We start from the raw sequence: 14864 nt of genomic DNA, 5'->3' as shown, positions 1-14864 counted from the left end.
GGTCGGGGCCGACTTGACTATATCCCGAAGAAAACATATTTGATGTAACACTAGGCTTGGAGGAATCGATGGGAGAACTGGGCCTGATTTCTCCTCCTGACAGGAGTCAAAGTCTGGAGTTTAGTCGGTAAACCAGTGCCCAGTGAGTTCTTGTGTCTTCAGCTGAAGCAGAGCCGAGAAACCACTTTCACAAGGATATTAGTCAAACCTTTATTTAACAAGGTTAAAAGTCTCACTGAGATATAAAATCTCTTTTCCAAGAGGGACTCGGCATGGCAGCAGCAGGTGGTTACAACAACAACAAATACATTCACACACTGAATACAAGTGGTTCAGGAGACCACGGCTTGAAATAAACTGATGGACAAAACAATCACAGTGACCAAAAGTAACTCTTTTACGGATCTTCAACAAGGATTCAATTCCACAACTGTGACCAGTTCTGTTAGTCTCAAGTCCGTTTGAAGACTATTCATGAAGAGGGGGCAACGTTTTTATAGGCTGTCTTATACAGTTCAGTCCAATTTCTGGTAACAAACATTTCAATAAAATCCTGAGAACGCAACCCAAAATGCTTTCTTGACCTGATTAAATGTGTGGTGAAGTAGAAAGGAAGCAGCCTAAGAATGAATTTATCAACAAAGAGCTGCCAGTGGGAGAGTCTACAGACACTGTTGTGGTATTTTATTTGTAGTTGTGCCCATTCCTGAATCCAGTAAAGATGTACATAGGAATCAGCCAAACAGGTTATTTTTTTCCATTGTTTTATTCATGAAAGTTGTTTCATTGTCGCAACAAAAGACAGTGAGGTGAATTTAGTTGGAGGACATGGTGTTGCGAATCCAGGAGTTGTAGTTGCAGACCTTGGCGTACACTCCGGGCAGGTTCCTCTGGGCACAGCCGTATCCCCAGGACACCACACCCTGCAGCTGACCGTTGCACACCACGGGGCCACCGGAGTCACCCTGATGCACAGAAAGCAGAGGATGGAGCGTGAGTGGAAGTGGTGAGCAGTTGATGCTGTCCACACAGAGATCCAGAGATCATTCGTTGAGCTCATACCTGGCAGGAGTCCTTTCCTCCCTCCAGGAATCCGGCGCAGAACATGTTGGAGGTGATCTGTCCAGGGTAGGAGTTCTTGCAGCTGCTGTCACTCAGGATGGGAGCATCCAGACACCTCAGGCGATCAGGGTAGTTGCCTAGAAAGCCAAATCATACATGTTAGTCCTCCTCCCATGATGTGGAGAATACGGTCCACACATGTTGAGTGTGTCACTGACTTCCGGAGCCGCTCATGTTGCCCCATCCGGAGATCAGGCAGCTGGTGCCAGCGCCGGCGCAGCTGGAGGGCAGGGACACGGTCTGGACGTAGCTGTTGAGGGTGGCGGGCTTGCTGAGCTTGATCATCATGATGTCGTTGTCCAGGTTGTAGCTGCTGTATCTGGGGTGACGGATGACCTTGGCAGAGTTGATGAACTGCTCGGTTCCCTCGTTGACGGCAATGTTGTGCTCACCGAGACGCACCTGAACGCGGCTGTCAAAGCAGGAGCAACAACAAGGATTTCACTCTCAGTGGACCGTTTTGCATTTCTCCATTATGACAGAGCAGTGAGAGTTTGATCTGGTTTGATGAGTCTGTCTTTTCTCTGATGGACTTACGACTTGTAGCAGTGAGCAGCAGACACCACCCAGGTGCTGGAGATCAGGGAGCCTCCACAGAAGTGGTAGCCAGAGTTCAGAGAGACCTGGTAGGGCACAGAGTTCTTCCTGCACTCATAGCCTCCCACGATCTTGTCGTCCTCGATGGGAGCAGCATCTGATTTTGGAGGACAGCCATTAGGCCACACGCTGTCAGAAAAGTTGTAGAAATGTACTTAATGAAAGATTCATACTTACATGCTGCTGCGAACAGAGCCAGAAGAATGAAGGTCTTCATCGTGATGCCGGTCTGAGCCTGGGTGAAGCTCAGCTCCTCTGCAGCCCCTTTTAAAGCCCCTGTCCCTCTCCTATCTGACTGCTCAAGGACACACGTATTCATATTTTACACTTTTGTTGCCGACGACCATGTGAAAACACACCTGGAACACATATGTATACGTGCTGATAATGTGGAGTTACTCAAACACACTAACAAATTCATAACCATAAAGATATACATACATGCAATTTCACCCATCATTAATTTATGGTAACATGATCTTTATGTTTATCAAAGTAAATCATAAAAATTGATTTCTACAGAAATTTTGGAAAAACTGAAGTTTTTAGTTTTCAAAAGCAATCAATGTTGCTATGTCTTTCTTTCTTAATTTTTCCATTTTACATCTTGATGCCTCATTTTTTCTTATGAAAAGACTATTTTTCTTGATTTTATCCTATTTTGGGTGCCATATGTTGTCTATATTTCATATTATGTATAGTAGTTGATAAATATAGCATGTCCACAGCAAGTGAGACGGAATTTTGACCCTACTGTGTCTTGTCTGATAACAAAATTAACAGTAAAGCTCAGTTTGACTTTGACTTGAAAATACATTCTGCTGATAGAGCATGTTTGCAATGCCTTGACTGTCTCAAATCATTTTACACTGTTAATATCTTCTTTGAATTTGCTTCCCTTTCCAGGTTGATGCCCAAGAAGCACCTGGAAACAGAAGGCAATAACAGCTTCAGCTGGTTAATCCGGCCTCCTCCCGGTGTGGCATGCATGGAGCACCTCCCCAGGGAGGCATCCAGGAGGCATTCTGAACAGGCGCCTGAGCCACCTGAGCTGGCTCCTCTCGATGTGGAGGAGCAGTGGCTCTACTCCGAGCTCCTCCCTGGTGACTGAGCTCCTCAGACATGACCCGAAGCTCATGACCATTGATGAGGGTAGGAACAAAGACTGACCGGTAAATCGGTCCCCCCTGAACTACCACATTAACCTGATGGGGGAGTCTGGGTGCCCATTTGATCCCAGATGCTGTGTTGTCCAGGACTTTATGCCCCTGGCCGGGTCTCCCATGGCAAACTGGTCCTGGGTAACGGGCCAGACTAACAGCAGTTCAGAAGCCCTTATAAAAAGAATAAAGTCAAAGGGCAATGCATCGCCTGGTATGACGCAGCTGGGGCCCCACACTGGAGTCAGGCCTACGGTTGGGGCTTGCATGCAAGTGCCCAGTGGTAGCTGAGCCTGGCCAGGCCCCATGGGCACAGGCTCAGCTACCAGGCACTTGCATGCAAGCCCGAAGGAACGACAAGGGCCTGACCTCCAGTGGGTTCGCTCCTCGCCGTGGGAACCGTAGGGGCCGAGTGCAGTCTGGATTGGGTGGCAGGCAACAGCAGGGTGCCTGACAACCCGATTCAACACAGAGACTGGCTCTTGCAACATGGAATGTCACCTCATTTTGATTTCAAGTTCTTTTCAGAAAGCATTTTGGAATGCAAGACCAAACCTAAATGACTTGGTCAGAGGTCTCAGCATTATGAGCCTCAATGACAGAATTCACTTGTCAATCACAATAAAACCCCTATCAGCTGTGCTGTAGTTTAAATGAACAAATAAGTGTGGTTTGAATCTGTACAGGTTGGATTTCATAGTAACACGATGTGACAATTCAGGAGATCTGACTGTGGGTTTTTTGCTGTTAATAATGGTTAAATGTTGTAAAATTAAGGGTTCAAATATTTTTACAGTAATTTCTTGTAATATTACAATAGGGCTTGATTTAAATATGTCACTGTGATTTCATGCTTACAGTGTATGCCTCAGCCTCTTTCTTGTGTGGGCTGGGCAGTTAGCAGATAAGGGAGCCTTCATCGAAGTGGTAGATTAGCTTTGGTGAGACTTGGTGAAGCACAGATATTTTCCTACACTCATAAAAAAACAACTTTTTCCATCCTTTAAAAAAACCCTTACTGACTTATATTTGCACCTAACGGAACAAAAGTCAACGATAGTGTTTGCCATATTGCCCAACTTTGAGAAGTAAGAAAAAAACATTTGTAAAAATACTTCACGCCAGGAATAATTGATTAGATTACATAAGTAAACAAAGTCCTGTGTGCTCGTGCCAGAGAATTAAAGCCCAACTGCAGGACTTCTAGTTTGATATATGGAAAACCGTGTGTGAAAACACATCTGGGAAACAACCTGATAACATGTTGTTGCACATACACATATTTATCCACTGAATTCTCAAAAGCGCTTGATATTTTCATGGAAACACATCGTATGCTCACTGAAAATGTTTGAGTGTATGATTATCTTTTTGTTTTTAAAGTGATTTTTTTTTAATAGAATAACTTTTCTTTTCAATACTTATATTTGATTTATATTATATGAAATCTTCTGTTTGTCTCCATATCTTTTCTTTTTCGTCATGTTATGCTTTTTATTTTCTTTAATTACCCTTATTCTGACATGACTGTATGTTGTTGCTTTGACCCTTAACTGATCATCTTAGGTTTCCTTCTCAGCACTTATCATCCTTCGTTCTCATTTTTTCTCATTTTTCCATTATTTAGTCATTGTTTCATTTATTTCCCTTCTGAGTTGAGTCCATGGATAAATCCTGACTCAGACGAAGCACAACACAGACAATGACAGGTATTTATGCTACTCTTTTATTTCATCTCAGCTGATTGCCTTTAGTTGGAGGACATGGTGCTGCTGATCCAGGAGTTGTATCTGCAGACCTTGGCGTAGACTCCAGGCAGGTTCGGCTGGGCACAGCCGTATCCCCAGGACACCACACCCTGCAGCTGACCGTTGCACACCACGGGGCCACCGGAGTCACCCTGATGCACAGAAAACAGAGGATGGAGTGTGAGTGGAAGTGGTGAGAGGTTGATGCTGTCCACACAGAGATCCAGAGATCATTTGTTGAGATCATACCTGGCAAGAGTCCTTTCCTCCCTCCAGGAATCCAGCGCAGAACATGTTGGAGGTGATCTCTCCAGGGTAGGCGTTCTTGCAGCTGGTGTCGCTCAGGATGGGAGCATTCAGGCACCTCAGGGTATCAGGGTAGTTGCCTTGAAAACCAAACCATACACGTTCATATCTGCCCTACAGCGTGTACAAAACGATTCTTCACATATCTGTTGAGTGTGTCACTGACTTCCAGAGGTGCTGGTGTTGCCCCATCCAGAGATCAGACAGTTGGTGCCAGCGCCGGCGCAGCTGGAGGGCAGAGACACGGTGCCGACGTAGCTGTTGAGGGTGGCGGCCCTGCTGAGCTTGATCAGCATGATGTCGTTGTCCAGGGTGTAGCTGTTGTATGACGGGTGACGGATGACCTTGGAGGAGGAGATGAACTGCTCGGTTCCTTCGGAGACAGCGATGTTGTGCTCACCAAGACGCACCTCAATGCGGCTGCACACACAAACATGAAGTGTAACGACTTGCATCATGAGGTTGAAAAACAGACTGTGCTGACAGGAAGAAGAAATGTTACTTACGACTTGTAGCAGTGAGCAGCAGACACCACCCAGGTGCTGGAGATCAGGGAGCCGCCACAGAAGTGGTAGCCAGAGTTCAGAGAGGCCTGGTATTTGACGGAGTTCTTGCCACACACGTAGCCTCCAATGATCTTGTCATCCTCAATGGGAGCAGCATCTGAACACAAACAGTCAGCACAAGAATTTTAACCACCCTTCTGAAAATAATACAACAAAGAAGAAATTCACTTTTGAAAACAGGAACTACTTACAAGCTGCAGCAAAGAGGGCCAGAAGGATAAGGCACTTCATGACTGTTCTGCACTCACCGAACGTACCAAGCAGTGCATCCAGTGGGTTTATATACAGGCCAGGCTCTTGTTTATCACACCCTCTCAAGGATTTTTTCGTGGGCCACCAGATGATTAAATATTACCCCACCTGGGAAATGCGGCATGTTTTTTGATAAAACAAACGGAAACACACAAGTCTTGAGTTTAATCCAACATCTGATCAAACAGAAACTTTGAACATCACAGAAGTTTTTAAATAACAGCATAAAACTGACACCACATGGAGCAAATCCTGCAGGATTCTCATTTCTATCACCGTGTTCAGATGTGACATTTTGACAAGTAGGTTTTTTGAGTGTGTTTTTCTTAATAAAATTAGTTTTCATCATATTGTTGCCTGTGAAAATGTCAAAGATCTTTTTTTTTTTTTTTGCTCAAGCTCTCCAACTTTATTTGCGTTTGCTTGCTTGAAATTATGAAAGTAGATGTGGTAAATACGTGTGAACATCCAGTGATTCAAGAAAGACAAAATGGAATGTGGAGCAAAGTACCATGAAAAACATGTGCTGTGGTTATAAGTGGATTATATTAATTATCTTATTTGAGAATTACAACTGAGAAAACCTGCCAGCATTGTCATTATATTAAAATTAATTGTGTTATTACAGAGTTTTTATAGCCTCTATTGGCTATTATTCATTACAGAACTGATGATATTGAATAGGTAAAAACAAGCAATTCTTTGGAAAGTTTGTATTCAACTTATGCAATTATTTGGAAAATGTTCTTACACTTTAGGGAATAGTAAACAATACATTTCACAAAAAAAAAAAGATTAAAAGAAAGATAACAAGTGTATTGTAGTGAGCACATAGACATTGCTCTCAAGTTCCACTAAATAACAAAATAAAATATTTGACATGTAGGATAACCAATGACAACTTTTCCAAATGACTTCATTGGTTTTGGTGTCAAGAGACGAGTCAGACATCATTCTTCATTATAAAAAATACAGTGAAATGTATAAAACTCCAGCTTCATTTGCTGAATTTGAACTTGATTGACCCAACCTTGTGCTTTTTGAGTCAATCTGCAGAGCAGTGCCAGTTGCTGTGTTTCTCTTCAGGTCAACGTGGACTAAAGCCAATCTCTACGAGATTTCTGCAGCCTTAAGCACGTTTTAACAAAATTTCCTCACCAGTTTGCTTTCATGCCAATTCCACGTCAAGTCTCAGTCTTATATTGTTGATAATTTGAACAGCCGACTGAAGTCCACCCTGGACTCATTTTTTCCACTTTTAACAAAAGCAACTGAAGGAGAACTTAAACTTCCATGGAGGGAAAACAACAACAACAAAAAACAGCAGAATCAAAAAATTAAAAAGAAATTGCAGGAGTGCTGAGAGGAGATACAGGAAATCAAACTCAACCTCATAGTTCATGAGAGTTCATGTCAACAACTCAAAACCTACAATAATGCAGTGAAACAGGCAAGAACTTTCCATTTCTCTTAATTCATCTCAGACCATTAAAACAACCCCCAGTTCCTCTTCTCCACCTTCAACATTTTCACAGTCACTAATTTTGATAAAGCTTTTAAGACTCCAACAGACGCTGTCAGTGACAGATTTGCAGACCACTTCAGAACTAAAATCATGGACATCAGGAACAGTTTTTTACCCCAACTAGTTTTATCAGTGAGCACAGCTGAACAGCTGTCCATGCCTGAGGAAACTCTGGACAGTTTAGATCTGGTTGATGTGAGGATTCTTCGTAGAGTTTTCTGCCACGTAAATCCAACAACCTGCCTTTTAGATCCCATTCCCACATCATGTTTAAAATCATGTCATGGTTTCTTCGAGGAACCTTTTTTTTTTTTAAATAACACAAATTGCTCTCTTCAGATGGGTGTCTTCACCACTGCCTTTAAAAGAGCAGTGGCAAAGAACCTTCTGAAGAAGAACAATTTAGAACCGAACATTTTTAATAATTACAGACCTATATCCAAGGTATCATTTTTAGGTGAAGTTTTAGAAAGACTGACTTTCAACCAATAACTTTTTAATCAGAAATAGGATTTTAGAAAGGCATAAGTCTGGTTTAGAGTGAACCATCAGGTGGAATTTGGATAATAAAAAACTCACAGTGTTGGTTCTACTGGACCTGAGTACCACTTTTGATACAGTAGACCATCACATTTTAATAAATAGACTGAGCCATCTGGTGGGGCTCTCTGGTACTGTTCTTAACTGGTTCAGTTCTTATCTCACAGATCGATGCTTTTATGTAAGAATGAATACATGTTACTTGGGAACACATGAAATTAGATGTGGGGTTCCTCAAGGTTCAATTTTGGGTGCCATTCTTTTTAACCTCTACATGCTTCCTCTTGGGGACGTCATCAGGAGACACAGCATCAGTTTCCATAGTTACGCTGATGATACTCAGCTGTATGTCGCCGTGTCTCCTGATGACTCAGGGCCAATAGAAACCCTTTTAAACTGCATTTCAGAGTCTGAAGTCTGCAGTGAATTTCCTACAGCTCAACCAGGACAAAACTGAGGTTCTAGTTATCGGTCCCAAAAGCCAGAGAAAGAAACTTTTACGAAAACTACAAGATTTGAAACCACCATAATCTGTAAGGCACCTGGGTGTGATTTTTGACTCTGAACTCAATTTTTTCCCACATATTATAATGATAACAAAAATGTAGCCGAAGGGTCAGGTTAATTGGTGACCCCAAATTGCCCCTAGGTCCAAATGTGAAAGCGTATGATTGTCCTTCTCTATTTCTTTGCCCTGTGACAGAGTGATGAACTGTCCAGGGTGTGCCTCGCCCTCGCCAATACAAAGCTGGGATTGACTCCAGACCCCCCCCCCCCCCCCCCCCCCCCCCCAACCCACCCTGTGACCCTGAAAAGGAAAAGCAGCGTGGAAAATAAATGAATGAATAAGAATATAGCCACAATCCACCCATTTCTCTCTCAGGCCAGTACAGAGGTGCTCATACATGCTTTTATCTCCTGTCATAAAGATTACTGTAATGCCTTACTCTCCGATTTTCCCAAAAAGAGCATTCTAAATCTCCAATTATTACAAAATTCTGTCACATGCATCCTTATGACAACCAAAAGGTGGGCTCACACATTTTAAACACATTTTAAAGTTGCTGCATGGGCTCCCTGTCCGGATTGAGTTCAAATTCTTATTTTAGTTTTTGAAGGTCTTAACGGCCTTGTGCCTTTTTATTTAGCAGATCTGTTTTTAACCATATCGCCCCTCATGGGCCCTGAGGTCCCCTGGCAGCAGCCTACTATGCGTCCCAAAGACCCACGGTGAGGTTTGCTTTAGCCACTGAGGCCCCCGCCTGTGGAACAGCCTGCTGGAGAACCTCAGGACCGCAGAGACTGTCAATATTTTTAAATGAAGGTTAAAAACACACCTTTTTAATCAGGCTTTTAATTGACCTTTTACATTTTTTCTTACCAACATCATTATTTAATGGTTTTATCACATACTTATAACTTTATTTTATTCATCTTATACCAGGCCATTTATAATATTTTATATTTTAAACTTTACAAATTTCAATTCTCAGTGCTTCCCTTGGTGGGTCGTTCACACTGATCAGCTTTGCTGCTGGGGGTGCTGTGTGTGGGTGCTTTTGGCCTGGCTGATCGGGCCCCCCCCACCTCAGCGTGGGGGTTCCCCCTGTCTGTTGGGGTGGGGGGGGCAGGTGCTGATGCCTGTGGGGAAAGTGTGCTGTGTGTTTTACTGTATCATGTGTTTTATTGAATTATATATGGATGGAGGGAAGAACTTTCTTTTTTTTACATTGTTTCATGTCTTTAATGCTGTAAAACACGTTGTGTTGCTGCTTTTTTTCTATCTGAAAAGTGCTTTACAAGTAAAGTTTGATTGATTGGGTTGTTTAAAACAGTGTGATCCCCAGGGGATATCTTAGAATGGGTAATAAACTTTATTATTTTCAGTTTTCAGTGGGGAAACAGAAGAGATGGACACAAAAGAACACTGCAAAATCCAAACAAACTGTAGTTTGGCCTGAACTCAAAATTTAAAGCTACTCTCTCATAGTCAGATATTAATATTCATTGATAATTAATTGATCATTGTAAATGAGGTCCGTTTCTTTCCATAGATAAAAGCATTTCTTTTTTGTTTGTCCTCTGTTATTGAGTGCTGAAGTCGGGAGATGCCTGTCTCGTCGCCCATTGGCTGCTCGGAGTGCCCCTCCACTGACGTCATCACCGAGCGACAGCCTGGTTTGTGTTTCGGTGTTGATGCTAACATGCTAACAGCTGTGCCGTCCGTGTTTATGTTTGGTTTCGCTCCCGTGTGTCTCCGTCATGAGGTAAGAGAGCCCGGCGGCCCGGGCCGCGTGCCGCCCTCCGCCCCGCGGCGGCTGGCAGCGCGGACACTGCCGCTGCTCCTCTCTCTCACTGCTGTAGCCTGTTAGCTCCGTGGCCAGATCAGCACTAATATATGCAGAATGCGCAACCATTGCGGATGTGGTGCAGAAAAAAATGCGCAGCGATGCGACATGAGACAGAAATCAACATGAGTGAGAGGATCGAGAGGTTGCTGCTGTCAGTGAGCTGTGTTTTTGTTCTGCTGTATTTCAGCTCTGGAGGCGATGCTGTGCCTGGATGAAGGAGTCAGTGTGAATCTGATGGACCTTTAGATGAATGAGCCCCCCTGGTGTGTTGCACAGCCTTCATATGTGTCCAAGACCTTTATTCTGAAATTGATTTCACAAGCTGCAGCTGTCTAGTTCAGGCTCATATTCATACATGTTATTACTGCTGACTGAGCTGCACTGAGTTAATCAGCTTGTTAATAAGTGTTTTTTTTTAAATGTACTGTTTATCTTATATATCTCTAAAGCACAGTCATCTCACTATGTGTGTGTGTTAGGTGTTTATAAAATGATTCATAATGACATGATACAGCAGACTGTAGAGCTGCAGTGTGTTGACAGGAGGATCAGTTTAACTTGTAGCTTGTGTTAATGGGGCAGAAGCTGTCTGAATCAGAATTGGCCGGGCCGGCAGTTCTGCTGTGAATCAGGTCCGATCCATGACTGAGTACTACGAGGAGGGGGGGCTGCTGTACGAGCAATCACCTCCCATGCACATCAAAGTGGAGTCTCCGGAGGGACCCTTTGGAGGGGGAGCCTCAGAGAACGGCTTCCCCAGGGAGGATGACGACTCAGAGGGCAGCTGTGACCAGAGCAGCGGGTTACCGGGGGGTCTCCCCTTCAACGTGGTAGTGGTGCATCCAAACCTCATGGCACCCGGCATGTCCTCAGACGACCTCTTGTCCATTGAACAAAGTAAGCCTGAATGTGACGAAAGCTTTAGAACAGAAGATCATGTTGCTTCATGCAGGATGCCTTCATATAGAATGACTCATTTATTTCATGTTTCATTTTCCCTGAGCCATGAACATGTGATCACTGTGTGCTTAATGCACCTTTCTGTTTTAGAAAGTGAACAAGTAGCTATAATGTTTTATTTGTTGAATCTAGATTGAATTTTAGGAACGACTACTTTTTCTGTTATTGAAATCCAACCATTGTCAACACACTCCCAAAGCTCTTGTCTCGTGCCAAAGCTATTTACTTTGGTAGACCTGATGTTTTTCCTTCCTCTCTCACACTCTATAGACAGAGCTATGTCAGCTGCACTGGCTGCTGGCGGTGCTGGAAAAAGAAAGAGCCGTTTCAGCGGAGCAGAGCTGGAGGTGTTGGTGTCGGAAGTCACTCGGTGTGAAGGGGAGCTCTTTGGTCCTGCAGGGAGGCTCAGGCGGCGGGAGAGAGAACGCATCTGGGCAGGAATCCTGGAAAGAGTCAATGCGGTGTCCAGAGTCCCGCGCACCCTTCGGGAGGTGAAGAAGCGCTGGGACGACTTAAAGAGGCGCAACGGCGGCAGGCTGGCGGATGCCCGACACCGCAGCTGTTACTTGCCTTCCAGCAGAGGGGCTTCCATGCTCGGACGTTCTTCCCAGCCGAGCCCCAGGCTGCAGCATGCGAGGCAGAAGCAAAGCAACAGACCCAAGCCGAGTTTCCCATGTTTTCCTGAGTCGGATCCAGGTGAAAGTAATCTCCCTGAAAAAAAATGAGCTGCCTTCCTTTACAGGTTTTATAGATGCAAATAATATCTTCTGTTACTTTTTTGTTGCAGGTGTCGGAGCAGAGGGATCAGAGAGAGATGGTTTGGAGAAAGATGACGACAATTCTGAACGTGAGAGAGACATAGGAGAACCTGACTGTGAACCAGTAGACAACAGTATGGAGGACAAGCTTGGTTTAGGACTGGGCCTAGGAATCGGACCGCCCCCTCCCTCAGAAAGGTGGTTACCTCCTTCACCTCTCTACAGCGCTCCTTTTCTCAATGGCAGCCCTCAGCCCAGCAGTCCTCAGCCCTCACTGGGAGCTCAGCAGGGTCCTCTGGAGGCCCCCCCTCGCTCCTGGCTGGAAGATGAGCTGCGCGGTTTGGGAGAAGCTGCTATACAGCTGGGAAATCGTGTGGAAAAGTGTCTCCGTGAGTTTGGCGAAGGCTTCCGACAAGACATGAGAACACTTGTCGCTTCACAGGAGGCATTAGCAGTTAGCCTGCAACAAAACAATGTCCTTTTGCAAAGGCTGTTAGGGGTGCTGGAGGCCCAGCAGCAGCCACAGCCGCAGCAACATCGCATACAGCAGGCGCACCAATCACAAACGACTCAGCAGCACTTACAGCCACAGCCAGTTCAGCAGCAGTTACAGCACACAGAACCACAGCAGCAGCAGCAGCAGCAGCAGCAGCAGCGGATAGAAACCGCTCAGCAGTCACAGCTACAGCTGCACCAGTCACATATTGCACAACAGCAGCACCAAACACAACTACAGCAGCAGCAGTCACAGGTGACCCAGCACGTGAACCATCAGCCAGCTGTTGCAGTGATCGCTGCACCGCCGTCCCCCGACATACACGGAACTTTCCCCTCGGATTCCCCCGCAGACTCAAACGAAAACGTGCAGCGGTCGCGACGAGGGCGAGCGGTCGACCACAGACGCAGAAGACGACGCTAAGGAGAATGTATTTAAACACTCAAGCTACATATCGTACATGTTTCAAAATGTGAAAAGAAATGATTTTTATACTGACAGTATTTCTGTACATTTTCTGTAAGATACTGTTAAGTGTCTGCGGATTAGAATTCCTTGTTAGGAGGTTGGCGTGAAGAAGGGACTGATGTGGATGAGTAAATGACAACATGAAATCATCGGGTGGCCTTATCATTAGCTGGATTCTTCAGGCACGTTCCTGTGCTCTAAGAAATCATGACAAACAGTTGTTCTCTGAAGTGACAGCCTCACCCAGGAGACGCTCAATACTCTGAAAAGCAGCGTACTGTAGGTGCTGATGTATAATATGCATGTCTCTGTACATGATTTGCAGTAGGACTGCACAACTCAATAATGCTCTTACTAGTTCAGTACTGACTACACTTACTACATTGTCATAAAGTACTTGTAATCTGCAGTTGTTAACATGTATTGTAGTTAGACAGCTATTGTAATTACCTGCTAATGTATGCTTGTGCTCTTTTTTAACAGTTTCATGGTACTTCTCCAACGTTTGGTTGGAAACTAAAGTGAGACTGTTCAGTGTCTTTTGAGACACTGGGTGGAGCAGTCATAAAGAACGGAGTTCGCAAAGAAACATTCGCAAACATAACCCTCACAATATGCATCAGACTTTATTTTATACATTGGGCTATAAACACATAAGTATCTAGGGGCTATTTATAACAATATTGCATGTGGTATCATGGATGTTTCTGTGAATAGCTGCAAAGAAACAGCTTATGGCCATCATCTATGTAGTTTTGCACAAGCTATATTTTGTAGATAGCTACTGTTCTGATACAATGTAACTCAATAAACAACAGAGTTGGACTGCAAATAAACCCAACTGACCACTTGTGGATTTTTCTCTACAGATATAATTTTAAGATTGAAACAAACAAGCGTGAAATGAAAAGTCAAAATGCAGTAACTTCCTAATCACTTCAAGGTACATTTTAAGGGCTCACCGTTTTTTTGGAATTTGCCTTTAGAAAAATAGTTCTTAAAATTCTCAGTCATCTTCATAAAACAGGACTAGAAAAGATACTAGTGTAGCTCTTTACGCCATCTTCTGGCAGAAACTGGTATTATGAGGCTGGCTGGATTTCCACTAGTTCATTTCTCACATTTGAAAATATTTGCCTGTTTGAAAAAGGCAAGACCAGACCTTAGACGACCCTACAGTTGACAGATTAAAATTTGAATAAACTATTAATGCAGCCAGCAGGTCCTTCCTGAAAGTGATCCAATTCACATAGTGCTGGATCAAAACTGTAAAATGGTGTTGATTGGAAGGAAAACAGCAAATATTATACTGCAGTCTCTTAAGACAAAAGAGGCTTTTTCAGTTAATTCAAAAACCAAAGCTGAGTTTTAAGGAAGACAGTTACAGGGCATATATATGTTGCTTTAAATCCAATGTGAAATTTGCTGTTATGGACCCTATGTTTTGTTCCATCAAACGCAAAGCCAAGTCAATACAGGGTTTTTTGGGGGGAAACTTTATGCATCTATCTGAGGCATGCAACCCCAACCTTGAAGGGAATCAGCTACATAATCTGCTACATGCCAAAAACAAATCAAGAGAATCTCCCAAAACAACATGAAATGTAAAAACAAAAAAGATGAGCTGAAGGTCACTACTAAAGCAACCCGGGCCACAGGCTGAAAGTGTTCAAACCGCACATTCATGAGATTTGATAAAGCTATTGTGGACATCATCTACGTGTGATTTTATTAAAATAAGCATTAAACAAACATAACAATGAGGCTTCAGATAATTAAAAAGACCATTTAAAAGGAAGACAATAAATAATATTCCATGAATTGGTTTCAAGCAGAAAACCAATTGACAGAAAAACTGGGAAGCAAGACAATGAATTGATAAACACAAAAATTGCAACTTAAAAGCCAATGGTGCAAATGCAACCGTAGTTTTGTAAATAATAAAGTTTATGCTGAAAAGTTTTTTTATTAATTAAGTTACGAAAAAGAGCCTGCTTTGGAGAACTACGGAAAGG

General features: G+C 43.6%; 3 protein-coding genes across 4 annotated transcripts; 1 reads left to right on the top strand and 2 right to left on the bottom strand.

Annotated features, from left to right (window-relative positions):
• Positions 1-815: 815 nt before the first annotated feature.
• Positions 816-1936, bottom strand: LOC115396686 (trypsin-3). The gene is made up of 5 exons (XM_030102670.1): positions 1897-1936; positions 1660-1816; positions 1281-1534; positions 1063-1199; positions 816-965 (listed from the first exon to the last, which is right to left on the bottom strand). Exons 1-5 carry the CDS (start codon positions 1934-1936, stop codon positions 816-818), a joined length of 738 nt encoding a protein of 245 aa, XP_029958530.1.
• A 2693-nt stretch (positions 1937-4629) lies between these two features.
• Positions 4630-5736, bottom strand: LOC115396685 (trypsin-3-like). The gene is made up of 5 exons (XM_030102668.1): positions 5691-5736; positions 5440-5596; positions 5100-5353; positions 4877-5013; positions 4630-4779 (listed from the first exon to the last, which is right to left on the bottom strand). Exons 1-5 carry the CDS (start codon positions 5728-5730, stop codon positions 4630-4632), a joined length of 738 nt encoding a protein of 245 aa, XP_029958528.1. The 5' UTR covers positions 5731-5736.
• Positions 5737-9968: 4232 nt separating this feature from the next.
• On the top strand, positions 9969-13683 carry LOC115396682 (uncharacterized). Of its 2 annotated transcripts, none has more exons than XM_030102665.1 (5): positions 9969-10083; positions 10355-10430; positions 10753-11064; positions 11398-11823; positions 11915-13683. In XM_030102665.1, the coding sequence occupies exons 3-5, from the start codon at positions 10809-10811 to the stop codon at positions 12802-12804; spliced, it is 1572 nt and encodes a 523-aa protein (XP_029958525.1). In that variant the 5' UTR covers positions 9969-10083; positions 10355-10430; positions 10753-10808; the 3' UTR covers positions 12805-13683. The 2 variants fall into 2 exon arrangements, with proteins under 2 accessions (XP_029958525.1, XP_029958524.1); XM_030102664.1 differs by having other exon boundaries at positions 10750-11064.
• The last annotated feature ends 1181 nt before the right edge of the window (positions 13684-14864 follow it).

Source organism: Salarias fasciatus, chromosome 11, assembly GCF_902148845.1.
Source record: "Salarias fasciatus chromosome 11, fSalaFa1.1, whole genome shotgun sequence".
NCBI lineage: Eukaryota > Metazoa > Chordata > Actinopteri > Blenniiformes > Blenniidae > Salarias > Salarias fasciatus.
The sequence above is the reverse complement of the archived record's forward strand: the minus strand, read 5'-3'. Positions and strand labels throughout refer to the sequence as shown.